Genomic DNA, 25,955 nt, shown 5'->3' on the forward strand with positions numbered 1-25,955 from the left:
AAGGGGTGGGCACATGAGTCCCAGATGTTTACAGCCGGCTTAAATTCCCGGGTCTCGAATCTTTTCATTCAGGCTCCTCTATTCCCCTTCCCTGAACATGACCAAATTTTTCCTCTTTTGTCTCTTCCTTCTTCCCTCCCTGTCTCCACCCCTTCCCTTTCCTCCCCTTTTCCTTTCCTGTCTCCTAAATCGCTCGCCCCTTCGCGTTCGCAGATTCGGGGCCAATTTAGAACTACTTTTCCCAGCTTGCCCTGCGCAGGGAGGAGCCGAGGGGGAGGAGCAAAGTTCCCAGTTCCCGGAGTCATCAGGGCTGCCGGGAAATGGTGTCCGTTTCCTCTCAGTACTGCGTGACTGGGGGTGTGAAGGAGTCACGTAAACAAACTACAATTCCCGGCGGTCCTCGCGCGCAACAGGTCAGGGCTAGGCTGGGGCCGGGTTCGCGGTGCTCGCTGAGGCGGCGGCGGCGGCTACGGCTGGAAGAGCCGGCCCGGAGCCCGCGGCGGAGGCCGTGGCTTGTGCTGGGAGGGTGGCGGGGAGGGACGGGGGAGGAAGATGGCGACGTCGGGGGCGAACGGGCCCGGCTCGACCACGGCCTCAGCTTCCAATCCGCGCAAGTTTAGTGAGAAGATCGCGCTGCAGAAGCAGCGTCAGGCCGAGGAGACGGCGGCCTTCGAGGAGGTGATGATGGACATCGGCTCCACTCGGGTGAGGGACCGCGCCGGGGAGCGGGAGCGGAGCAGAGCAGAGAAGTTACGGAGCGGGGAGCCGAGAGGCGGGGCGGGGGCGGGAGCCACCGCGAAGGAGGCGGAACGCGGCAGGGGCAGCGGGCGCCGCCGTCTGGGAGGCGCGGGTTGAGGGCCGAGGGGTAGGAAGACGGATTTTGAGGGGGGGGAGGCCGAAACACCAGAGAGGTTGGGGGTTTGGGAACGAGTTGGGGCCGAGTAAGTGAGGCGGGAGAGGGCAGAGAGAGGAGATCGGCCTCTGAAGCCTGGCAGAAGCTGGAGGTGGGTGGTCCCTGTGCATCTCTGATTGAGTCCTCTCGGGGACTTTACTGAAGCATCCGCGATGTTGAGTTGGGGGGTTAGTCTCCTTGCCCTAGTCTGGCTCCTCAGAGTTGGTAATCTCCTCCAACCTGGTCCCCCTGCGCTGTTGTGCCACTCTCGGCACTTCAGTACCTCCGGGAAAGGGCCCCTTGAGTGGTTTGAGCAGCAGCGCTGAGTATAGTGGGGCAGGAAGTCCCCTCCTGCGTCCCGTCCCTTTGCTTCCTTTTTCAAATACTTCTTGTGGTTTCCTGACGTGAATGAAGGTGAGGTCCATTGCTCACAGACTGGTGCTTGATGTTTTGCCCTGGCCGCCTTGGAGGAGAAGTAGGGCTTTGAATCTCGAAGGCGGGTAACCGGTTGGCTATAGGTTAAGGTGAATCCGATGGTTTGCTGAGCTTTCTAAGGAGATGGCTGCTTTATGGGTCAGTTATGGGGTGCCTTGGAGAATCTTCTATGTGTAGGGAATATTCATTCCTAGGAAGTTCCAGAAAGAAAGCATCATGGCAGAGTTGCCTCTGAAGTCCCTCTGGCCTTGGCTTCTTGCTTCCCGGGGCTGGATGTCAGAGGGAGCAAGGGGTGGGAGTTTGCCCAGCTGGTATGCAGTCCTAATTTAGGGATACATTATTCTCAAAAGAGCAGGTGAGGATATTGCAGTGATCCCTCAGGGAAGGGAACTAGAAGGAATTTAAGGGGAGATGGGGAACATAAATACCACGTTTCAAAGCTCTTTCTACTAGTCTGATTGCCTGTGATTGCATCTGTCTATGACTGTGACTCTGGTTGTATTTTTGTGTGTGTCTCCCTTGGCTCTGTTAGTCTTTTTTGTGTTTTTTTCCCCCTTTAAGTCTCTAGAGACCACGTGTCCTAGTTTGTGGGAGTCAGAACAGAGAGAGTTAGATGGGGAAGCAAATCATGTGTGCATGTGCATAGCCCCCTCTAACCGCCATGAGGATCATGATGTTACTGTTGACTGCTCCCCTTTAGGAGCTTTTGATCATGGTGGGAGCAGAGGCAAGAAGGTGGGTGAAAGGCTGATCTCCAGCTGACAGCTTGAGGCCCTGCCCTCTAGATTTGACTCCAGCAGAGGCTGGGTGGGATCTTAGGGCTTGTATATGCAAGGAAAGGCTGTGAGAAATTCACAGCTGGGGATTCTATCTCTGTAGTGCCTTAGTCTGTCAAAAGACCCCCTCCACCCACCTTGCCCCTGCTGGGTAACTTCTCTGCTGCATATAAAAATCTAGTGGGCATACATGGCCAGAGCCTGGAGACCCAAGAGTCCAAAGCTAGAGATAAGAGACCTGGGGCTCAGCTCTTTATCTGGCCAGCTGGGAGGGTCATTCCAGCCAGATATAGCCATGGGGGCCTATACTGCTGAGAGGCTGGGGTTATCATGCATATTAATAGCAGTCTTGAAGTGGCCCAAGGGTCAGCATAGTGCCCACTAAACTCACTGGGCCGACCTCTTGGAACAGAAAGTCAATTCTGATGTTGGCCTGTGCACAACAGTGTGACCTCCAGAAGCTCTTAGAATTTCCCCCTCATCAGCTGCCTTGGGACTGTTTATTTGGCTAGTGGCAGTGGCTGAGCATCAGAAGTAGGTGCTCACCTCTCACAGAGGGATGTGAGATGTATAAACAGACTAAAACCATGCCAGGCTGAGGCTCATGCTGTCGCACTCCAGTGCCAGACATATCTCCTCAGAGTGGGGATGAAGCCAGGGAGATGGCTCTGGCCCAGGCTGGAGTGGGCCATTGCTCCCTCTCCCACCCCCATTCTCCAGGCTTCCCTGCCAGTTCAAGGGCTTTAGAACTAGGTAGAAGAACGCTTCCTGGTTTTGACACTTTTTGCAGCTAGGAGAACCATCATTCCTTAAATGTTCTAGTTCAGAAAGTACAGGCTCTGTGTAGCCTTCTGGGGCTGGGCAAGTGGCGGAGCCTGGAAGCCTGTGCCCTCCAGAGTGGGAAGGAAAGAGGTTGGCAGTAATGGCTCTCTGGCATCCACCTGTGGCCTTCCTGCCATCTTCCAATTAGTCCTGGACGCATCTGGAAGGGAAAGCAGAGGAGCCTATTAGGCACCCTTCCCCAGGATCTAACCCACGTGACTACCCTGGGGGCTCCTGGCAGCCCCTCAGGGACTCTGTTTAGACTGATGCCAACTGGGACAGGCACTGAGCAGAGTGTCAGGCCCTGCCTGGCAGGGAGATGCCAGGCATTAGTGATGTCATTGATGAGGGGAGCCTGCAGAAGAGCTAGGGCAGACAGCGCCAGGTCTCAGTGGACCTTTCCCCCAGCACTGGTTTTTCTTTGGGCAGATCTCTTAAAAGCGGCAGCAATAGTAGCATATCCTGGAGGCAGGGGTGGTAGTGGTGACCACAGGAACAGAACAGTGCTCAGGACCCTCTGGAACATTCCCATTTGTCCTCCGTTTCTCAGTTACAGGCCCAAAAGCTGCGACTGGCATACACAAGAAGCTCCCATTATGGTGGTTCTCTGCCCAATGTTAATCAGATTGGCTGTGGCCTGGCTGAGTTCCAGGTGAGTGGACACCAGCCAGTGGGGAGTGCAGGCTCTCAGGCAGCTTATTCTGTGGACTCACCTGTCTCTTTTGACAGAGCCCCCTCCACTCACCTTTGGATTCATCTCGGAGCACTCGGCACCACGGGCTGGTGGAACGGGTGCAGCGAGATCCTCGAAGAATGGTGTCCCCACTCCGCCGCTACCCCCGCCATATATCCTTCACAGAGGGTTTGGGTAGTCTGGAGGGTGGTGGGACGGGGTTCCTCAGGAACTCATGGTAGGAAGAGATTTTAAGTATTGTCCAGTCCCATCCTCCTCCAGAAGCTCTCCTTCACCCAGCCTCCCTGCAAAGTGACCATTTTGTCTGTGTGTCAGCACTGGCTCCTGTGCTCCTGAGGCTGTCCACTCCATCTCTGGCTGGCTCTGACTGCCTTACTTCAGCTAACTCTTTGCTGCCATAGGCAGGGCTCCCTGATATGTCTCCTGCTAAAGGGGGTTTTTTTCCCCTCCTCACATTTCTGTTCTTAGCTTTCAATTTCAGAGACCTCCACAGACCTGTCTCCCCTAAGCCTTGCCCAGATATTCTGCTATATTTTTTCAGCTCCACTAGGACTGATTCCTTTTTTCTCTTCCATTCTTTGACCCTATGGTTTCTCCTTGTAGAGGAGGAGAAAGGTATTTGTTTCTTAAAACAATTCATCTGCTGCCTCCATTATTCTTCTCTCATCTGGTCTCTGTCCCATCCATCCCCTCCTCAGTTTTTTCCTTGACTGGTGCTGTTCACATTGACAGCTCTCCCTACAGTCCTGCCTACTTATCTCCTCCCCCGGAGTCCAGCTGGCGGAGGTCAGTGTCCAGGGCAGGCAGGATCTCCTGCCCACTCTCTGACATGTCTCTGGAGGGAGCTTGGGTTGGGGCTGGGCTTGCTAGGCTAGGCTTTCAGCAGTACCTCCTTCCATAACGGCAGGGCTGGGAGGGGTGGGGGCAGGTGGAGTAGGTGGGTCAGAGTCCAATCTTGGCCATGTTGACACGGGTAGCCAAGCCTCCCAGTCCAGCCAGGGCAGGACCAATGGTAACTGTGGCTAGCTGGGGTGTGTGTATAAGGGGGAGGGGAGAACGGCAGGGTGGCAGCGGAAAATTGCTGCCTCCTGTCAAGAGTGGGAGCCAAACGTAGTGTTCTGGCACTCCGATTTCCAAACCCTTCCCCTGTCCATCTCATCCCTAATACTCGTACTAGCAGAGTTGCTGGGCTCCAAGATTCCCATTCAGCTTGTCCTGACAGATAGAAGTTGAGAATTTCCAGATCTCCTAGATTGATAGGGGGAGAGGGTTCATGGGTCACAGATATCAGAAGAACCAGAAAGAAAGAGGCATGATCCTGGGTGCCCAGCCCTTTCCACCTCCACCTTGGCTGCCCCACATTTTCCAACCCCTGTGCCTGCCTTCTTATCCATTGCTAAGCCTTCCTCCTTCTGACCTTGTTTTTCTATCACAGGACAATGCCCTGGGGCAATTTCACTGCAGAGAAGGGGCAATTGTTTCGACTACCATCTGCACTTAACAGGTGATGGCCCTTGCTTTCTTTAGGCCACATCTCCTCTTATGTGTAGTTTCTGGAGCCCTGCTCCCTCACGCCTGCCCTGTTCCAGCCCAGCTAGTGTTTTCTCCTGCTGAGCAGGGCATGGGGACCAGGAAGACTGTCTCTGGTACCAGCCTATCTCTGTTCCCCCCCCAGGACAAGCTCTGACTCTGCCCTTCACACAAGTGTGATGAACCCCAGCCCTCAGGACACTTATCCAAGCCCTGCACCTCCCAGCGTCCTTCCCAGCCGCCGTGGAGGTAAGTGGCCATGTCCCAAGGTGGGGAGTAGCTGTGAAGCTTTTGTTTGAAGCAGGTAGGCAGATGGGCACTGCAGCCAACTCCACCGCATCCTTTCCAGGTTTTCTTGATGGCGAAATGGACTCCAAAGGTATGTGTTCCTCACCACTTGTGGGTACTGAATGCCAAAGAATGGGCTGGTGCTGGGGCCTTTGCATAGGACCAGGGAGCCCATCTCCCTCCCGCCTGCCTCTGCTTCCTGTCCTGCCTTACTGGCTCCTTGTCCAACCCTCTCATCACTGGTCTTTCTCTTTCAAGTCCCTGCTATTGAGGAGAACTTGCTAGATGACAAGCATTTGCTGAAGCCGTGGGATGCCAAGAAGGTAGGCGTGGCGCACTACCCTCTTCTTTCCATGGGGCAGGTCTTTGAGGATCCTCCACAGAGCGCTGTCCTCATTGTCCACATTCTTCCTTCTCTCCTCAGTTGTCCTCATCCTCCTCCCGACCTCGGTCCTGTGAAGTCCCTGGAATTAAGTAAGTACCTCTGTGAGGTTGGCTGAGGGGGTGGGGGAGGGGAGTAAAGGGAAACGTGGGCAGCTGACCTTTGCTTTTCCATGACCACTGCCCCCCAACTCACATCTTTTCCTCTTCTTCCCCCAGCATCTTTCCATCTCCTGACCAGCCTGCCAATGTGCCTGTCCTCCCACCTGCCATGAACACGGGAGGCTCCCTACCTGACCTCACCAACCTGCACTTTCCCCCACCGCTGCCCACTCCCCTGGACCCAGAGGAGACAGCCTACCCCAGCCTGAGTGGGGGCAACAGTACCTCCAATTTGACTCACACCATGACCCACCTGGGCATCAGCGGGGGCCTGGGCCTGGGCCCAGGCTATGATGCGCCAGGTGAGTGGCTGTCCTGGCTATGTGTCTATGGGGTGTTGCCTGGCTAGAGGGACGAAGGGGTGGAGGGTGGAGCACCTGGGATCCTCTCGTGACTGCCCACAGCAGCGCTGCACCTGTCCACCCCAGGATTCTCTCACTGCCGTCTTCTGCCAGTGAGAACTGGTAGGTGTGGCTTTTCCTAGAAAAAAGATGCAGAACAGCCCCCAAGTGGACAATGCCAACCTCACTGTCAGGGACAGAGTAGGGAGGACATTGTGTTGCCATTTCCATAGTCTGGTCACTGCTACCCATTCTGGGCAGAAAGGGGCCCCATTCCCATCAGTAATGTTGACATCTCTCGTTTTTTGTCTGTGCCTGCAGGACTTCACTCACCTCTCAGCCATCCATCCTTGCAGTCTTCCCTAAGCAATCCCAACCTCCAGGCTTCCCTGAGCAGTCCTCAGCCCCAGCTCCAGGGCTCCCACAGTCACCCCTCACTGCCCGCCTCCTCCTTGGCCCGTCACGCACTGCCCACCACCTCCCTGGGTCACCCCTCACTCAGTGCCCCGGCCCTCTCCTCCACCTCTTCCTCCTCCTCTGCTTCATCTCCTGTGCTGGGTGCCCCCCATTACCCAGCTTCTACCCCTGGGGCCTCCCCCCGCCACCGCCGTGTGCCCCTCAGCCCCCTGAGTTTGCCGGCGGGCCCAGCCGACGCCAGAAGGTCCCAACAGCAGCTGCCCAAACAGTTTTCGCCAACAATGTCACCCACCTTGTCTTCCATCACTCAGGTATGCGTGGCTGCCTTCCCTACATGTGTGTCTCCCTTCCCCTTCTCTTCTCCTGCCAAGTTCTCTCTCTCCCATCCTCCTTTCCTCAAATACCTCTTCTCCTTACTTCCGTGCTCCTTGTCTCATCCATCCCCTTCCATTCCTCTGTCCTCTACCTGCCCCATCTCTTCTCCATCTTGTCTCCTCTTGGCTTAAGAGTGCAAACCCTGGGGTTAAGCTTTCTGGTTCACATTCTGGCTCCATCTCTTACTAGCCATCTCCTGGACAGTTACTTAACTTCTGTGAGCCTCAGCATCCTCATCTGTAAAACAAGGATGGTATTGTAAGGATCGAAGGAAAGCACACACGTGGAGTGCTTAGCACCATGCCCAGCCCAGGTGCATGCTTGACAAATGGTAGCTTATCCTCTCCCTTTCCTCTCTTGTTTGTTCCTCTCCTCCTTCTCTTGTCTGTCTTTTTTCTCCGGCCTCCATCCTGTCCCATCCCCTGTCCCATCTCCCCTCCTTCTGTCATGGATTTCACAGAGTCAGAGACTGGCAGATCATGGAGCCCAGTCCCTTCATTGCACAGATGAGGAGACTGCCCAGAGGGAAGGTGACTTCTCCAAGTGTGCACAGCACCTTAGGAAGAATTGGGACCAGAACTCAAACTCTTAGTATAGGGCTTTTTCCTTAGTGCTCAGATTCGTGTCCCTTCCCTCCCTCCCCATCCTTCTCTTCTTTCTGCTTTCTGCTTCCCTGTCCTCTCACCTGAATGCCTTTCTTTCCCTCTCCTCTGCCCTGCTGTCCCCATCCCCCCTTCCCTGGAATGTATGCTCTGTGTTCCATCTTTACGACAGCCCCTTTTCTGTAGGAAAGACTAAGGCCAGGCCAGCAAAGGCTCTGCTCTCTTGGATCTTGGATTGAGCCTAACTGTCCTCCCTCTTTTCCTCCTGTTGCCTGCCTTCTTCTCCCACTCCCTCTGGCCTCCTCAAGGCTTTAGAACAGCTGTTCTCAATTTCACTGTTGTGCCTCAGTCACTTGTGAAGTGTGTTACAAGTACTTGCTTACTAATAATGGTTAAAATACCCAGATCTAGGAATAGTTTACTTCTGGAGTGGATTCAAAGTTATCCTTGTGTTAGCCTCACTCAGTCATTGTTGAATAATTGTACCCAACCCCAGGGATGCCCAGTGGAACATTGTCAGGTTTGTGTTGAGGATGGTTGCGGCTTAAGAGGTGGGAAGCCCTAAGAGTTCCTCCTGAGGGGCACACTGAGGGGTCAGCTTCTCTTTTTTTCCTTGCTTCTCTTTAGGGCGTCCCCCTGGACACCAGTAAACTGCCCACTGACCAGCGGCTGCCTCCATATCCATACAGCCCCCCAAGTTTGGTTCTGCCCACCCAGCCACCCACCCCAAAGCCTCTACAGCAGCCAGGGCTGCCCTCTCAGGCCTGCTCAGTGCAGCCCTCAGGTGGGCAGCCCCCAGGCCGGCAGCCGCACTATGGGACACTGTACCCACCCAGCTCCAGTGGGCACGGGCAACAGTCTTACCACCGGCCGATGAGTGACTTCAGCCTGGGGAATGTGAGTACCCAGCTCCGTAGCTCAGAAGCAGGGGAGGGGCTAGTGGTGGGTCAAAGAGGCCTGAGTGGTATCACTAGTGCACTCTGAATTGGGAGATCTAGGTGGGGGAGATCCTCCTTCACCCCAGGTAACCCAGCACTGCCAATGTGGGGCTCTTCTCTTCCTGCATTTGACCCCCACTCCTGCCCCTCTCCTCCAGCTATCTCCACACAGCTTGCTCTTTGATGACTAGTGCTTTGACCCGTTCTCTTCCTGGCACGCAAGTGCTCTGTCCCAGCAGGTACGGTGCCCACACCTACATCGGGCCCTGTACTTGCATCTGTTGCTCTGCTTTCTGCCATCTCCATCTGTCTCTGCTTTTGTTCCTGGGGTGGAGGGGGAGCTTACTGGGCAAAGGGGGATGTGTTAGCAGGGCTAGGCAGGGGCAGGCAGGAACACCCTGTTCTGAAGTCCACTTCCTTAAGGTCTGTCTGTGTGTGCATAGCTGGAGCACTTCAGCATGGAGAACCCATCAACTAGCCTGGGGCTGGATCCTCCTGGCTTTTCCGAAGGGCCTGGATTTTTAGGGGGTGAGGGGCCAGTGAGTGGCACCCAGGACCCCCATGCCCTCAACCACCAGAACTTGACCCACTGTTCCCGCCATGGCTCAGGGCCTAACATCATCCTCACAGGTGAGAGGTGTGGTGGGAGGTAGGAGGGTTGGCGGGGGATGGAAGGAGGGAGTGAGACGACTGCTGGCGCAGTGGGGGATTGAGGAGTCTTGGAAGAGGTTACAGGGCATGGGCTCCTCACCCCTCTCTTCTGCCCATGCAGGAGACTCCTCCCCAGGTTTCTCTAAGGAGATTGCAGCGGCCCTGGCCGGAGTGCCTGGCTTTGAGGTGTCAGCAGCTGGGTTGGAGCTGGGGCTGGGGCTGGAGGAGGAGCTGCGCATGGAGCCACTTGGCCTGGAAGGGCTCAACATGCTGAGTGACCCCTGTGCCCTGCTGCCAGATCCGGCTGTGGAGGATTCCTTCCGCAGTGACCGGCTCCAGTGAGGGGACCTCATTACCATCCCTCTTCTTGGCCCTGTCCCCCGTCACTGTCCCTTTCCTCCCTTCCCCCTGGCCAGTAGAGACTCCACTCATTGCCCCCAGATCCTCTTTCTAACATGAACAAGGGATCCTAAGAATGAGAAAAAGCAAGGGGTTTGTCCGGGTGGCCCCTGAAGTCTGCACGAGGGGTGGGCGTGGGGGAGTTCAAGGGAGGGCCTAAAGCACTTGTAACTTTGAACCGTCTGTCTGGAGGTCAGAGCCTGTTGGAAAGCAGGGGGTAGAGGGGAGCCCCGGAGGCAGGGCTTGTCCGGATGCCTAGGGGTGGGCAGTGCCAGCCCCTCCTCACTACTCTTCCCCTTGCAATGGAGGAGAGAGCCAGAGTGGATATTATTTTTTATTAAATATATTATATGTTAATAAAAAAATCATATCAAACCCTTGGTGTGGTTGGCTACTGTTTAGGATGTGGCTGGGGATCTAGGGAGTTCTTGGGGACACAGGCCCTTTCATCTCTTATGCTTTCTGCATCTTCTCAGCACCAGTGAGCAGCCCCCCAGCCTGACTTTGTACCTAGCAGTGGACGTGGGAGTCTAGGCTGGATGTAGGTTCCCGTGGCAGCACATGTGCCCTCATGTGCCCATCTGCCCAGGGCCTTGCAGCAGCATTAGGGGACAGGGACTCTGACTGGCCAGGCAAGTTACTGCTCATCCTCAACCCTGAGGCTGGGCAGTGAGTCAGGAGGTGAGGAGGCAACTGCTGCCTGAGCTTACAGGTCTGAGTTTCCAGTAGAATGACCCCAGTTTTCCTGGGAGGTAGCTGGTGTTAAGGCTCCCAAGGAGAGAGGATTTAAAAACAACTACTGATGCCAGAGGTAGATCTCGGGTTGGCTCCCTCTTCTTTATGGCCCTTTAAGACTAGAGAACTTAGAAGTTAGACAAGTAGTACCTGGCTAGCCCCTGGCTCCATGCTCCTAGGTCTCATGCCTGCCTTCTCACTATGCACAAATTCACTGCATCCTCCCAACTCGGTCTATTCATTCATTTGACAGATGGCTTGAGTGCTAACCATGTTCTGAAGAGGTTTCCTCCTTCTGGCTTGGGTTGCTAGCCCTCTGACCATCTGAGTCTCTACCCTCTTCTCTCTGCCCCACCCAGCATAGTCAGAAGAGTAGTGCCTCTCCTGTTACCCTCACCTCTACTACTCTTCCACACCCTGCAGTCCTCTTCCTCTTTCCAAAGCTCTTGTCATTTTCAGAAAAGAGAACTGAGAGCTTCTGGCTTAGGGCGGAAGGGAATGTAGTGTGCCTTAAACCTGGGAAGTGGGGGGAGCCACCTGGGTCTCCGCAGCCTAGGTCTTCAGGGCCTTCACCCAGGCATCCCTGCCACATCTGACCAGGACGGAAGGCGGGACGGGAGGCCGCCTTGGACTTAAGGGGCCGCCCAGAGTGAGTGTCCTGCGGCATCGCCTGGGTGGTGGGAAGCTGCCTGGGTGTAAGGGGCCCTCCCAGCCGCCAGGGGTCGCGCTGCAGGCGGCTGGGAGTTGGGCAGGCGCTGCCAGGGTCACGGCCGCCGGCCGGGGAGGGGGGGTGGGGGGAGCGGCGGCGCCCGCGGCCCCGGAGGGGGGGTGGGGGGAGCGGAGAAAGCGGGGCGCGCGGAGGAGCACCCGGCCCCCAGCGCGGCAGCAGCCGGGAGGATCGCGCGGCCCGAGCGAGCGGCGCAGCAGCTCAGTCCCCGCGTGGCGCAGCGCGGCGGGGACGCTGGGATCGCCCGGATCTCCCTTCACGGCGTCCCGCGCCCCGACGCCCTCGGCCGCCTCTTCTTCCTTCACTCGCCGTCCCGGCGGGAGCGGCGCCCAAGTCGGGTGGGCCATGTCCGGGGCCGGATAGCCCTACCGCCCGCCGGCCCGTCAGCCCGCCCTCCCAGCCACCCGCCAGCGGGCCGGCCGGCCGGGGAGCCGAGGGGCAGGCAGGTAGGGGCTGGACCGGGCGGGGCGGCGGGCGGGGAAGGAAGGGAGGGAGCGCCGTCGGGGCGGGGGATATCCCCCAGCTGTTCTCCGGCGCAGCACATCTGGTTCCGGTTCCTCTCTCCTGGGGAAGTGAAAGTGGAGGGGAGGGCACAGCCAGGAGTTAGCTAGCCGTGCCCATCACCCTGCACCCCTCTGGCTCCCGCGTGTCCGGAGCCCCAGCACCCCTCCCTCAGGCTCGGGTCACGCGGCGGCCGGCGCTGCTGCAGTCACGTCCCCGGCCGCCGACGCGCCCGCTCCTCTCTGCCCTCCTGCTCCTTCCTCAGCCGCCTCCCGCTCGGCGCGCCCTCTGCCCCAACCCGAACTTCCCGTCGCCCGGCTTGTGGGCGTAGGGACCCGGAGTGGCGCCCGTGCCCCTTGCTTTCTCTAGGGAGAAAGGGCTGCCTTCTGCAGAACTCTTCTCTGGCTCGGTGAGGGGAGGCCCGGGTGCGCAGATCCTGCGGATGAGGGCCACCCACTCGTCCTTCGGCTCATCCCACCTAATGGCTCCTGCCGGCTGCCTGGGGCATAGGGCTCCCATTTGCCTCTAGTGGATGAGGGCCGGGGCTGTGCCCTAGAGCTAAATCAGGAGGCTGACACTGACTTCTGGCTTCACCTTCCAGACGTGGAGGCTAAATTTAGCTGGAGTTAGGGTGTGTGTGTGTGTGTGTGTGTGTGGCCAGAGGCAAGGCTAAGGACCGAGCCAGCCTAGCTCCATGAGATTCCCTTGCTCCCTCTTCTCTGGGGAAGGGTAGGAGGTTAAGTTGGACTGTACACCCTGGACCCAATCTGAGCCTCCTCTGCCTTGCTGGAGGTCCCTCAGTCTAAGGTTCAGACTTGGCATGATACTGTGTTGGCACCTTCAACAATACCCCACCACCACCACCACACACACTCACACACCCATAGGCTGACTTCCGCTGAGCTGCAGCTTCCCCTCCACTGTTTCAGGAAGTCACCTCCCTTCCCCTCTGAAGCACCCCTCACGCCTCCGGTCCTCTGCTGCAAGCCACCCACCAAGCTCTTTCCCAGCTTCTGCACCCTGGGGCTCCCCAGGACCCTTGGGGCTCCTACTCTCTGGGGTTGGGCCATGGAGGCAGGTGAGAACACAGTTACTGAAGGCCCATTGTGGGCCTGTTTCCGTCTCTGGGCTCCGTGGAGGAGGGCATGGGGATAACCGGGACTGTCTCCCACAACTGCTTTGGACTTAACTGGGAATAGACCTAACTGGGGATATCTAAGGACCCTGGAGGTGGGAGGGCACTGGTTTTTTTGTCGGGTTAGTGGAGTTAGCTTAGGAAAAAGGACACTTGAATCTGGTGAAAAGACACTAAAGCTTGGGTTTTGTGGACTTTCCTGGAAACCTATGGGATCCTCACAAAAACCGAGAGGTGGGCTCTTTAAGAACATTAGCTGGCTCATGAGGTTCTTATGATGTCATAACTAGAGTAGGAAGGTCAGACACCCTGAAAAAGACTGTAAAGTTGGCATGATGTCATGGCCAGACTGAATGATGTCATTGCAGGCCATTACATAAAAGATTGTGATCTCTGTTATAACCCTGTATGTGTAGGGAGTGACGAAGGATGGGCCTTTAAAAGGGATACAGGAACAATACGATGTCAGAGCCCAGGTTAGCTGTGTGTGATAGAGTTCGGGTTCTTTGGGGAGAGAGCTGGTACCACTAAGAGGGAGGGTCCTGGTCTCTTTCAGGAGCCGTGGTAGGCTGTGAGGCCCTGGTGATGTCACAGGCGGGAAAGTTCGGGATTGGCTGACCACTGATCCTGCCTTTCCTTGAAAAGACTAGGAAGAGGAGGGGAGCAAGAGGGGCACCCTGGTTGCCATGGAAACCCCAGCCTTCCTTACTTCATCTCTCCCCCATTTGACCATTCCAGATGCAGTGAGTGAGGGGGGGGCCATGGCGGAGGAGCGGCCCCCCCGGCTGGTGGATTACTTCGTGATAGCTGGGCTTGCAGGGAACGGAGCACCCATGCCCGAGGAAACGTGGGTTCCTGAACCCAGTGGGCCCCTGCGCCCTCCCCGGCCAGCTGAGCCCATCACAGATGTGGCAGTCATCGCTAGGGCACTGGGCGAGGAGGTGCCCCAGGGCTACACATGCATCCAGGCTTCTACCGGAGGCCACCCCTTGGAACTCAGTGCTGGGCTCCTGGGTGGAACTCAACCCGTCATCTGCTACCGCAGGGGCCGTGACAAGCCCCCCCTAGTTGAGCTAGGGTGTGTGCCCTTCCCCATGCTGGCACCAGGGAAGGCTGGGAGGGACTCTGGGGTGAGGCAGGGAGAGGTAGGGGTATGGGATAAGGAATGGGCAATGAGAACAGGAAGAGAATGGGCTAGAGGCCAGGAAGAAGGGCCTGAGGTTGTATGAACTTAGTCCTCAGACAGAGCTGGGTTTGTGTACTAGTGCTGCTACTTGCTAGCTATGTCATCTTGGGCAGGTTATTGAGCCCCTCTGGGCCTGCTTCCTCATCTGCAAAATGGGGAAAATAATACCTCCTCACAGGGTGGTTGAGAAGATTAAATGAGATCATCTGTATAAGGGACTTAGCACAGAGTCCATAAATGGTAGGTTTTATTCTCAGCATTTATTAGTGAGTATGAGAGCCATGGAAGGCTTGAGGGGTTGTTACTGATTGAGAAGTAGAGCCAAGGGCAGAAGAGGGGCACAGGATTCTGGAGGGCAGAGTTCAGCAAGAACAAGTGGGCCTGGTGTTGGGGTTTGACGAGGCTGAGGGTGCAAGGAAGATAGGTAGGACTAAGTAAGCAGATCTGGCAGGACTGGGGTCTTTCTTGTCTGTCTTGAACTCTTGACATCTCTCTCTGCTCTCTGTACCAAGGGTGTTGTATGAGGGGAAGGAACGTCCCAAGCCTGGCTTCCAAGTGTTAGACACGACGCCCTACAGCCACTCAGCCAACCTGGCCCCTCCAGGCCCTGGGCACCCCCGCACCTACCTCACCTACCGGCGGGCAGCAGAGGGGGCAGGGCTGCATGCCCTGGGCATCACTGACCTCTGCCTGGTGCTGCCCAGCAAGGGCGAGGACACTCCTCATACTTACTGCCAATTGCCCCGCAACCTCAACCCTGGCATGGTGAGTGGGGTCCTGGGGCCAAGAGCTGAGGCCTGCACCATCTTTGTGGGAGGGTGTGGACGCTGAGCACAAAGGACCAGGCCTCTAATGGCAGGGGTGGGCCCAGAGGGGTGCCTCTGGTCTTGGGGGACCAGGATTAGTGGGAGTTCTAAAGACAAAAGACCTCTTAGGGGTAGTGGAGAAAATGACCCCAGAAACCTGTGTTAGCTGTGTATCTGCTTGTCTCTTGTCATTCCTGGGGCAGTGGGGCCCAGCAGTGTACCTGTGCTACAAGGTGGGCCTGGCCAAGGCCAACACTCTGGTGTATGAGGCAGGTGAGTACCCCCTCTGTCTCTCCAACCCCTTGACCTTCCATGTCCCTCTGCCCTGGTGCCTCTTGACTGGCACTTGCAGCATCCCCAGAACTCACATACCCTTTGCCACTTGGCCCTTCTCTGGGATCCCCTGGTTTCTTCCCCTGGAGTCTGATGGACCGTCCTCCTTTTGGGTACCCCCCACTCTGCTGGGGGTGCAGAACTGCTGGGCCGCTACCCAGAGGAGGACAATGAGGCGTTCCCGCTGCCCGAGTCAGTGCCCGTCTTCTGCCTGCCCATGGGGGCCACTGTCGAGTGCTGGCCTGCCCAGACCAAGTACCCTGTGCCCGTCTTCTCCACCTTTGTGCTCACGGGTGCCGCTGGTGATAAGGTGGGTGTGTGGAGCGTGGTAAGGGGTCCTGGCTATGCAGAACCCGCCTGACCGCCCCTCTGCCCCCTGCCAGGTGTATGGTGCCGCCCTGCAGTTCTACGAGGCGTTCCCGATGACCAGGCTGTCAGAGCGGCAAGCCCGGGCCCTGGGCCTGCTGAGCGCTGTGGAAAGGGGCCGGGCGCTCGGGGGCCGAGCTGTGCGCAGCCGCCGCGCTATTGCTGTGCTGTCCCGCTGGCCTGCCTTCCCTGCCTTCCGCGCCTTCCTCACCTTCCTCTATCGCTACTCCGTCTCAGGCCCCCACCGCCTGCCCTTGGAAGCGTGAGCACGGCTCCCCTGACACTGGGAAGGGGTTATGAAGGGATCGGGAGGCCAGGAGAGATGGAAGAGATTAGGAGGAGCTGGGGGACAAGGTGGGCTGTGGTGTATAGTACAGCTTGTCCACTGCAAAAATACCACTGGCTGAGGGGGTGAGTGGGGCCTGAAATCCAGTCTACACTTGCTAGCTAAGTCCTGTCAGGGGGCTGTGCATGCCCAGAGGGGATCTCTTTTGTGATTTGCACAAATTCTGTATATAATGGAGGCTCTGATGGCTGACACAGGTGTGGAGGTGGAGGTCAGGGAGGAATAAGGTTCTTGTGGACAGGTGGAGAAGAGCAAATGTGGCGATGAGGTAGAATGAGGAGTCTGCCTCTGACCGGGATCCCTCTCTCCCCCAGGCACATTTCCCACTTCATTCACAACGTCCCCTTCCCCTCCCCACAGAGACCCCGCATCCTGGTGCAGGTGAGAGCTGAGGCCCAGGGTGGGGCTGGATGTGAGGAGGGGAGTTGGTGGGGGCTAGCCTTCATCATCCTGACCCATGGCTCTTCTGCCTCTCAGATGTCTCCCTATGACAACCTGCTCCTCTGCCAGCCTGTATCCTCACCCCTCCCCCTCAGGTATGTGCCCAGGTTGGGGGGGGCTTTGATGACCAAGACATGGTAGGTGCTAGGCAGGTGGACACAGCTGTTGAGGTCTTTGCAGGCTGGGCCCAGGTGGTGTCTGTGCCAAGTGACTAGGGAAGGGTCTCCTGGTGACCCTTCCCCCATCTTGGCGTTGCCCACAGTGGTGCCAGCTTCCTGCAGCTGCTGCAGAGCCTGGGCCCTGAGCTGGCTATCACGCTGCTGCTGGCTGTGCTCACAGAGCACAAACTACTAGTCCACTCGCTGCGGCCAGACCTGCTCACCAGCGTCTGCGAGGCCCTGGTCTCTGTGAGTGTCACCCTGCCCAGCCTGCCTTCCCCAGAATGATCTTTCTGGTGCCCCCATCCCTGCCTGGACACTTCTTACGTTTCCTTCTTTGGGGCGGGTTCCTCTGCCTTCTTGGGCACAGCCTACAGGGACAAAATACAACTTCCATTGGGGGCTCTTCTTTGGGGCCCACCTCCAAAAGCTTCTCTCAACAGGCACCCCCCCAAGGCCAATGCCCCTTCTCTCTCCTGTGCCCCCCCACTGCTGCCCCAACCCCCTGCTCACTGGTTCTCATTCCCTGGTGCTTCAGATGATCTTCCCACTGCACTGGCAGTGCCCCTACATTCCACTGTGCCCACTGGTGCTGGCGGACGTGCTGAGCGCCCCCGTGCCCTTCATTGTGGGTATCCACTCCAGCTACTTTGATCTGCACGACCCCCCTGCTGATGTCATCTGTGTTGATCTTGATACCAACACGCTCTTCCAGTAAGAGGGCCAGGTCTCATTCAGGAGGCTTTGGGGAGGGGGGCACCAGAGGGCTGGTGTGTGGAGTGCTACCTGCTCAAAAGGAACCTCAGGCAAAAAGTAGAGGAGGCTGGTGAGGAGCTCCATCGCCCTTTCTTCCTTCTGCTTATCTCACAGGACTGAGGAAAAGAAGCTCCCCTCCCCTCGGAGCCTGCCCCGCAGACCCTACAAGGTTCTGCTGTCTACACTGACAAACCTATACCAGCAGCTGGATCAGAGTGAGAAGGCTGGGTGGAGGTGGGAGGCTGGAAACTGTCATTGATGTTAAACCTCCAGTTTGGGGAGGTTAGAGGAGTTAGGATTTCATTTGGTGGACATGAGGGGAATTCAAATTCCAATTTAAGCAAGAGGGAGGAGCATACAATATTAATATTCCTAAATATGTTGGGAAGCTCAAGCTTATCATTGGGGAGGCTCGAAACTGTTACCTTGGGGTAATTTTTTAGCCAGTATTGGTGCATGGTCTCTTAGAAGCTGGAGGTGGTGAGGTAGCAATGGAGACCTCTGTGTAAAGAGCAGGGTTGAGGCAAGCTCTGCAGGTGCCGGCCCTGACTCTCAGGCTGCCCTGGTCCCCAGCATATACTGGACCTGAGGAGGAGGCATCCCTGGAATTCCTGCTGACAGACTACGAGGCAGTGTGTGGCCGCCGGGCCCGGCTGGAGCGCGAAGTCCAAGGAGCCTTCCTCCGCTTCATGGCCTGTCTGCTCAAGGGCTACCGGGACTTCCTGCTCCCCCTCACCCAGGCCCCTTCTGAGGGGGCTCGCGATGTTGACAACCTCTTCTTCCTGCAGGGTAAAGAGGGCCTGTCTCTGCTTGGGGAGGGTGTCACAGGCGGGGTGGCCAGGGGCCCAGCTCCATGGGGAAGCCAGGGGGGACTGGGAACCACTCAGTTGTTCATTCCTTTGCTCGGCAAACGTTTTTATGGGCACCAGCTTTGAGCCATACACTCTTCTGGGCTTGGAGGGAGTAAGGATACAAAGGTGAACCAGATGTGGCACTGCCTGCTGGTAGCCCTGGGCTTGGGGTGGGCACAGTGATGCCTGTGGTGAGCTGCCCCCATGGGCAAATCTCTCTTCAGGGACCCTGCCCTTGGAGAACCCCCAGTCTGAGGCAGTGGGTGCAGACAGACAAAAGGAAAGGATTCCATGGGACCATGGTGCTGGGGGAGCTGAGCTGGTGGGCTTGGCGTGTGGGGTAGTTGTGCCAGAAGGGCCAAAGAGATGATGGCTTTGATAATGCCAAGTGGAGCCAAGAAAGGGGTTCAGGAAGGTGTGGCTGTGGTAGGAAACCCTGGTAACCTTCCTCCCCTGCCCATTCTCATCTCCTGCAGGCTTCCTCAAATCTCGGGAACGCTCCAGCCACAAGCTGTACTCTCAGCTGCTGCGCACACAGATGTTCTCACAGTTCATCGAGGAATGCTCTTTTGGCTCTGCTCGGCATGCTGCCCTCGAATTCTTTGACTCTTGTGTTGACAAGGTATTGGGCATTGTCCCTTCTCTTCGTGCCCATTGCCCTCTGCTCTCTTCCTGGCTGTCTCTTACCCCAGGGCCACTATAAATACAACTAACTCTGTATCTTATCTGTGACGGGGATAAGGTGCCCCTGGAACTATACAGTGCACAGCATGGGCACCCACACATGACTGGCTTCATATACACACCATGTTCCTATTCCTGACTCCACCCTCCCAGCTATATCTCCAGGGCCCTGGTGGAGTCTGGGCCCACTTACTCCCTCCCTATGGATGTGCTTTCCAGGGAGATGCCATCTTCTGGACCCCCTGGCCCTGCTCCATGCCCACTGTCTTCATGCTCACTCTCTTACCATCCTACTCCAGGTCCACCCAGAACAGGAGAAGCCTGAGCTGACACCCTTAGTGGAGCTGGAGGAGCTGTCAGGAAGTGAGCTTACTGTCTTTATCACACCTCCTGAGGAGCCTCCGGTGCCAGAGGGCAGTGAATCCATTCCCCAGTACTGGTGAGAGCCTCTTGTCCCCTCGCTTGTTCCAAGGACCCATAGGATGGCTTAGTGCTGACTGATCCTAATGTTGCCTCTCTCTACCCCTCCAGCTATGATGGGTTCCCAGAGCTACAGGCTGAGCTGTTTGAGTCTCCTCAGGAGCAGCCAGGGGCTCTGCCTGTGCCAGGCCCATCCCGTAGTGCCCCCAGCAGTCCTGCCCCTCGCCGTACCAAACAGGTAACCAGCAGGTGGGGCCCACAGAGGCATCTGGCTCAGACTGAGGGCTGCTGCTTCAGTTTCTTCATCTGTAAAATGGGTATGATAGTACCTACCCCATAAGGTTGTTAGGAGATTTAAATATGCCTGGAACATAAAATGTTAGTGTCATTATCATCATCATCCTTCTCTGAGCACTCTGGGAATCCAGGGGTTTGCTGACGCTTCCAGGGCACCTGCTCATGCTCAAGGGCTAAGCGTCTTTGCCCAGGGCTCCAAGGCTGAAGCCTGTGTGTGTAGCATCCCTCCTGCCTCCTCAGAGCACAGACCCTTCCTCAGGGAGGTGTTGCTTCTCCCACACCATTTTAAAACCTGCCGTGCCCTGGCATTGTACTCATCCAGGTGTGTCCCCTGCCCCACCTAGGAGATGAAGGTCGCGCAGCGGATGGCACAGAAGTCAGCAGCTGTGCCCGAGCTGTGGGCCCGGTGCCTTCTGGGGCACTGCTACGGGCTGTGGTTCCTGTGTCTGCCTGCCTATGTGCAGTCAGCACCCTCCCGGGTGCGGGCACTGCACACGGCCTACCAAGTGCTGCGCCAGATGGAGAGCCGCAAGGTGGTGCTGCACGACGAGGTGGGCATCGGCACCTAGTCCAGGGAGGCTTGTGCAGCGCTGGCGGCTATAAGAGGGAAACCTGGTGGAGACCAGGGAAAGCAGATGGGGAGCGGAGCCACAGCCCCTGAGCTGATGCTCCATCACGTTCACTGAGTGAATGAGCTTGTTCAGCGTATGGCAGTGGAGACTGCAGGGTGGCAGGGTCAGCAGGAAGGGCGGGTGGCTCTGAGGCAGCCCCAGGAGCTGCTAGGAGCCAGTGAAGTCTGTGAGACTTGGGAAGGCTGGTAGAGGAGGCTTGCTGAGACTTGAAAATTTAAGAGGATTGAGTCCCCTCTGATCCTGCGCCTCTCCTGGCCCAGGTGTGTTACCGGGTGCTGATGCAGCTCTGCTCGCACTATGGGCAGCCTGTACTGTCTGTGCAGGTCATGCTAGAGATGCTGCGAGCAGGCATTGTGCCCAACACCATCACCTACGGCTACTACAACAAGGTACCTAATTTGGGGTTAAGGGTGGGATGGCAGCCTGTGCCAGGTGTTTGTGGGGGGAGGAAGCTGCTCCCTGACACCTGCTGCTCTCCCCTCTCCTTGGAGCTTGGGCCTGTACCATCCAATAGGTCCTGTAACCAGTGTCATCCATGTGCTGCTGTAGTGCCTTAGCATCTATAGAGGGTTTTCTCAGACTTGCTGCTTTGATTCTCACTCATAACAGCCTGACAAGGAGATTGGGCAAGTACTGCCACCTCCCAATAATAGCGAATAGTGTTAGCCAATGTGCCAGGCACTGTTCCAAATACCTTACACATTTTAAGTCATTTTATCCTCACCACAGCCTCATGGGGTAGAATGATGATTATCCCCTCCTTAAAGATGAAGCAATGTGGTTACAGAGAGTAACTTGTCCAAAGTTCCACAGTGAGCAAGTTAGGGAGTTAGGACATGAGCACAGGCATATCGATGCCTCCTGAATTCAGGCCCTTAACCATGATACTATACTGCCTCCTGTTTTTTAGATGAGGAACCTTATGACCAAAAAAAGTGAAATGATTTCTTCAAAGCCATATAGTTTATAAGTAGCAAAGTCTGGATACAAATTGTCTCCACTGCTTCTGGCTTCGTCTAGACCCCCTGAGAGGTGGCTGCTTCTGGGCTCTTGTTCAGAAGACAAGCCATTGGTAGGACAGTCCTAGGCATGATGTCTGGAGAGGAAGGTGGTCCCTGGGGCTCCTGGACAGGCAGTGGGCATCAGGCTGGGGTAAGGGTGTGGAAGCAGGCCATCTTGATGGGCACTGTGCTTTGCAGGCTGTACTGGAAAGCAAGTGGCCGTCTGGTACCCCGGGTGGGCGCCTGCGCTGGGCCAAGCTCCGGAACGTTGTCCTGGGGGCTGCTCAGTTCCGCCAGCCCTTGAGAGAACGGTGGCAGCAGCGGCGGCAGCAGCAGCAGGCAGCAGCACAACAAAAGGCAGGCAGCTCCCAGACAGGTGGGTAGGGACTGGTGACACGGCTTGGGGATGGAGTAGCCAGGGTCAGGCAGGGAGAGGCATGGAGCGCTTGGGCTGGCCTAGTGATTGGCATTGGGTGTTCTGGGGATGGATAAAGTACACTTGGCTGACAACAAAAGAGATGAAGTTCTGCAGGAGGAACCCTACAAACGCAGGTCCAGGCAAGGAGCTCTGTTTTGGAATAGGGGACTAGGTTTCTAGCTGGCTACCTTTCAACCCCCTCCCTGTCTTTTGCAGAACCCTCTCTGGAGCGCCCCTCCCCTACCCGCCCCCTTCAGCGCCAGACTACTTGGGCTGGGCGAAGCCTGCGGGACCCAGCCTCACCCTCGGGGCGCCTGGTGAAGAGCGGCAGCCTGGGCAGTGCCCGAGGGGCACAGCCCACTGTGGAGGCTGGCATAGCCCACAGTGAGTGCCCTTGTCTGACCCACCCCCCAGTCGGCTTTCCTAACCACTTGCCAGTGAGAGGGGGGAAGACTAGAGCCAGGATGGAGGGGTGGCCCTCTGTGGTGGGTACTGTAGACTGAAGGAACCTTGCCCAGAATGCCGTCATGGTGGGGGTTGTGATGCCAGAGTTGGTGCAGCCAGGAATTGTATTTATTCAATTTCTGGAGGAGGGGCTGGGCTTCTTCTTCCCTGATTCTTTTCTGCCCTGCAGTGATAGAGGCCTTGGGGGTCCTGGAACCCCGGGGATCACCTGTGCCCTGGCACGATGGAAGCCTCTCAGACCTGAGCCTGACCGGGGAGGAGCCAGCACCTGGAGGCAGCCCAGGGGACTCTGGCTCAGCCCTGATTACCCAGTCTACTGAAGCTCTGGAAGGGCTAAGTGGGCGGGTACCCAAGGCTGGTGGGCATCAGGATGAGGCCAGCACCCCCCGACGAGGGCTGGGTGCCCGCCTCCAACAGCTGCTCACTCCTTCCCGCCGCTCCCCTGCCTCTCGCGTTCCCCCACCTGAGCTGCCCCCTGACCTGCCTCCCCCAGCCCGCCGCAGCCCCATGGACAGCCTTCTGCGCCCCCGGGAGCGCCCTGGATCCACTGCCTCCGAGGTAGCCAACAAGGGGAGGGTCCAGACATTTTAGCACCAGGAGGCCTAGGGAGAGGCTGCTATCTAGGAGTGTCCAGAGGGGCCTTGAAGGGTGGTTGAAGCCAGCATCCTGGGTGAAGAGGACTATAGGGTTGGCTGACCATGCTTTCTCGTGTAACGGCAGAGCTCAGCCTCTCTGGGCAGTGAGTGGGACCTCTCAGAATCTTCTGTCAGCAGCCTGAGCCTTCGCCATTCCTCAGAGCGCCTCAGTGACACCCCTGGATCCTTCCAGCCACCTTCCCTGGAAGTAAGGATAACTCCTCCCATGTAGATGTGCTGGAACACACACATACACCATATCCACTCACTGTCAAAGGCAGGGGCTGGGGAGGAGGTGGAAAGAGGTGGGGCTGGGATTTGGAGGTAGGAGGGGCTAGGGAAGGAACATGGGCTACTGAGCCTGGAGGCTAAGCAGGGCCTGCTTCCTGGGGTCTCTTTGCCTGCAGATTCTGCTCTCTAGCTGCTCCTTGTGCCGTGCCTGTGATTCGCTGGTATATGATGAGGAGATCATGGCTGGCTGGGCACCTGATGACTCCAACCTCAACACAACCTGCCCCTTCTGCGCCTGCCCCTTTGTGCCCCTGCTCAGTGTCCAGACCCTTGATTTCCGACCCAGGTGCCCAAAGCAGGGCAAGTGCTGCGGGTGGGACAGAGAGGTGGAGGTCCAAGACCTGACCCCTCCTGCTATCCCTCTGCAGTGCCCCCAGCCCCAAGCCTGCCCCTGCTGATGCTGGAGGCAACAAAGACGCTCCTGTCCCTGGGGGCCCAGGACCTGTGCTCAGTAACCGCAGGCTCTGCCTTGCCCTGGATGAGCCCCAGCTCTGCAATGGGCACATGGGGGTAAGGGCTGGGCCAAAAGGGCACGAGGAATGGATGTGTGTGTGTGTGTGTGTGTGTGTGTGTGTTGCCCTGTTGGGGGGCCCAGCAGTACTGGGGAGAGATGGGCATTGAGGGCAAGGGGCATCCCAGAAGCTGTCGGACATGGTGGCTCAGTGGGAAGCGTGGCTCTGGGGATGGGGCCATGGTACATGTCCTCCACTGCCCTCCCCCTTTTTGCCTGACAGGGTGCCTCCCGGCGGGTCGAGGGTGGGGCGTGGGCATACCTGAGCCCCCTGGTGCTGCGTAAGGAGTTGGAGTCGCTGGTAGAGAACGAGGGCAGTGAGGTGCTGGCATTGCCTGAGCTGCCTGCTACCCACCCCATCATCTTCTGGAACCTTCTGTGGTATTTCCAGCGGCTGCAACTGCCCAGTATTCTGCCATGCCTGGTGCTGGCCTCCTGTGATGGGCCCCCACCCCCCCAGGTCAGTACCTCCATGTGGTCCTGCTTCCTGAGTGCTTCCCTCCTCATCTCCGGCTCCCTGTCTCTCAGTCCTCTGTGTCCTTGGCACTGTAGAAAGAGCATAGGCTTTAGAGTCAGTTGTTCCTGGTTTGACTCCTGGCCCTTTCACTTCACTACTCTGAGCCTCAGTTTTCTCGTCTGTCAAATGGCATAAGCACCCACCACACGGGGCTGTTGTTAGCCACCTCGTGTAGCACCTGGGACCTAGATAGTGATTTGTTTATGTTCGTCTGTCCATTCCACCAGTCTTTATTGAGAATCTTTTCGGTTCTAGGCACAGTTTTAGGCACTAGGGATGTAGCAGATTACAAAACAAAGTCTTTGTTTTCAGAGAGCTTGCATTCTCGTAAGGGATGAGAGTTCCTTTCCCTCTTCTCTTTGGCTATGTCCTGTAATGTCCCTGTCTCTTGGAACATCGCCTATCTATTTCCTGTGCTCTGCCTCCATTCCACGAGCCTAACTGTCTCCTTTATCTTGGCTCCCTGCAGGCCCCATCTCCATGGCTGACACCTGATCCAGCCTCTGTGCAGGTGCGGCTGCTGTGGGATGTCCTGACCCCTGACCCCAATAGCTGCCCACCTCTCTATGTGCTCTGGAGGGTCCACAGTGAGTCTGGTATTTGGCTTAGGGTCGGAAGGGGTGGGTCCCACACCCAGAGGGCTCAATAATCCTGGCTACCTTGCTTTCTTTCACCCAGGCCAGATCCCCCAGCGGGTAGTATGGCCAGGCCCAGTACCTGCATCCCTTAGCCTGGCGTTGCTGGAGTCGGTGCTGCGCCATGTTGGTCTCAATGAGGTGCACAAAGCTGTAGGGCTCCTGCTGGAAACTCTAGGGCCGCCTCCCACAGGCCTGCACCTACAGAGGTATGGTGCTCCATCTGGGAGGTCCCTGGCCTGCCCTGGGCTCCACACCTCCTTTCTCTCACTCACAGCCTTCTGCCTCCACTCCAGGGGCATCTACCGTGAGATCTTATTCTTGACAATGGCTGCTTTGGGCAAGGACCATGTGGACATAGGTAGGGAGCAAGCAGGGGGCTGAGGAGTGTAGGGATCTGGGGCCAGGTGCGGGAGGTTGGAAACTAATAATATTGACCTACCTCCACCCTCTTCCCTAGCGGCCTTCGACAAGAAGTACAAGTCCGCCTTTAACAAGCTGGCCAGCAGCATGGGCAAGGAGGAGCTGAGGCAGCGGCGGGCACAAATGCCCACCCCAAAGGCCATTGATTGCCGAAAATGTTTTGGAGCACCTCTGGAATGCTAGGGACCCTTAAGCTTCCCTCTCCAGCCTGGGGTGGGGAAGTGAGGGAGAAAGGACTCTAGAGATAACCTGCTTCCCTGTTCCTTTCATAGAGTAGTTGGGAACAGGCTAGGAAGCATGCCCAGCCATAGGCTCCGAGTTGGGGCAGCAGGAAGACGGACCCACTATTACCAAAAGTCACAATTCCCCTATCTCCAACCTGCCCAATATGCTTATGCTGATGTTGGAGGAGGCCTGGGGGGAGCTAGCACAGCTCTGTTCCTCCCCATCTTATACCAGGAACTCCCCTCCAGGGTACCCATAGATCTGCGCTGCCCTGGTCATTTTATAAGTTTTTGTTTTAAAAAACAACTAGAAAGATACAGAGTTACTGAGCCTTTGTCCTGAATGGGAGGGAGGGATGTCATTCCTCACCAATGATGGTCCCTCTTCCCTGGAATTGCTGAAGAAGCCCAAGGCTCTCCATACCTTTCTACCTTCAGGTTTGTATTTTATTTTAAGTTATTTATTCTGGAGCCACAGCCCCCTTGCTTAAGAGGTTCTTATGGACGGTGAGAAAGAGAAGGGAAATAGGGCACCATGGTCCCGTGGTTTGTAGCTCCTTAGAAGTCAGGAGCTGGGAGCCAGAGGAGTCCCAAGCTCCCCTTAGGAAGAACTGGTGCCCCCTCTAGTCCTAATCCTTTTTGTCCGCTCCACCTTGGGGAATGCCTCACTCACCCAGGGCCCTGACTGTGCAATAAGGATTATTCCTTGTGAAGTTTTGTTGGATGTAAATATAGTAAAAGCTGCTTCTGTCTTTTTC

General features: G+C 56.9%; 2 protein-coding genes and 1 pseudogene across 8 annotated transcripts; 2 read left to right on the forward strand and 1 right to left on the reverse strand.

Moving 5' to 3' along the window:
* The first annotated feature begins 113 nt into the window (after window positions 1-113).
* Window positions 114-10,078, forward strand: CRTC2 (CREB regulated transcription coactivator 2). Of its 3 annotated transcripts, none has more exons than XM_087442857.1 (14): window positions 114-705; window positions 3,476-3,577; window positions 3,655-3,771; window positions 4,344-4,405; window positions 5,055-5,123; window positions 5,295-5,398; window positions 5,499-5,528; window positions 5,696-5,760; window positions 5,862-5,911; window positions 6,038-6,282; window positions 6,643-7,049; window positions 8,343-8,612; window positions 9,097-9,283; window positions 9,426-10,078. In XM_087442857.1, exons 1-14 carry the CDS (start codon window positions 553-555, stop codon window positions 9,644-9,646), a joined length of 2,082 nt encoding a protein of 693 aa, XP_087298983.1. In that variant the 5' UTR covers window positions 114-552; the 3' UTR covers window positions 9,647-10,078. The 3 variants fall into 3 exon arrangements, with proteins under 3 accessions (XP_087298983.1, XP_087298989.1, XP_087298994.1); XM_087442868.1 differs by lacking the exon at window positions 114-705 and adding an exon at window positions 867-1,004; XM_087442863.1 differs by lacking the exon at window positions 5,499-5,528.
* Window positions 10,057-12,185, reverse strand: LOC147917929 (uncharacterized; annotated as a pseudogene).
* DENND4B (DENN domain containing 4B) lies at window positions 11,474-25,955 on the forward strand. Of its 5 annotated transcripts, none has more exons than XM_014791885.2 (28): window positions 11,474-11,611; window positions 13,540-13,879; window positions 14,500-14,752; window positions 14,997-15,066; window positions 15,267-15,436; window positions 15,510-15,754; window positions 16,153-16,219; window positions 16,316-16,374; window positions 16,542-16,686; window positions 16,976-17,151; window positions 17,308-17,408; window positions 17,767-17,982; window positions 18,521-18,666; window positions 19,028-19,167; window positions 19,260-19,386; window positions 19,790-19,996; window positions 20,338-20,466; window positions 21,277-21,454; window positions 21,713-21,880; window positions 22,131-22,519; window positions 22,682-22,804; window positions 23,004-23,173; window positions 23,256-23,397; window positions 23,622-23,858; window positions 24,385-24,502; window positions 24,594-24,759; window positions 24,847-24,911; window positions 25,011-25,955. In XM_014791885.2, exons 2-28 carry the CDS (start codon window positions 13,563-13,565, stop codon window positions 25,154-25,156), a joined length of 4,470 nt encoding a protein of 1,489 aa, XP_014647371.1. In that variant the 5' UTR covers window positions 11,474-11,611; window positions 13,540-13,562; the 3' UTR covers window positions 25,157-25,955. The 5 variants fall into 5 exon arrangements, with proteins under 5 accessions (XP_014647371.1, XP_087298970.1, XP_087298956.1 ...); XM_087442844.1 differs by lacking the exon at window positions 11,474-11,611 and adding an exon at window positions 11,915-12,744 and having other exon boundaries at window positions 23,790-23,858; XM_087442830.1 differs by lacking the exon at window positions 11,474-11,611 and adding an exon at window positions 11,915-12,744 and having other exon boundaries at window positions 22,137-22,519.

Source organism: Ceratotherium simum, chromosome 2, assembly GCF_057802395.1.
Source record: "Ceratotherium simum simum isolate JZ-2026a chromosome 2, ASM5780239v1, whole genome shotgun sequence".
Taxonomy (NCBI): Eukaryota; Metazoa; Chordata; class Mammalia; order Perissodactyla; family Rhinocerotidae; genus Ceratotherium; species Ceratotherium simum.

Coding starts and splice junctions, on each gene's coding strand:
- CRTC2 (XM_087442857.1), top strand. CDS start 553: ATGGCGACGTCGGGGGCGAACGGGCCCGGCTCGACCACGGCCTCAGCT. Junction 5,124..5,294: donor CTACCATCTGCACTTAACAG/GTGATGGCCCTT, acceptor TTCCCCCCCCAG/GACAAGCTCTGACTCTGCCC. Junction 5,529..5,695: donor TGGCGAAATGGACTCCAAAG/GTATGTGTTCCT, acceptor TTCTCTTTCAAG/TCCCTGCTATTGAGGAGAAC.
- DENND4B (XM_014791884.2), top strand. Junction 17,409..17,766: donor ATACCAGCAGCTGGATCAGA/GTGAGAAGGCTG, acceptor CCTGGTCCCCAG/CATATACTGGACCTGAGGAG. Junction 23,174..23,255: donor ACCCTTGATTTCCGACCCAG/GTGCCCAAAGCA, acceptor ATCCCTCTGCAG/TGCCCCCAGCCCCAAGCCTG.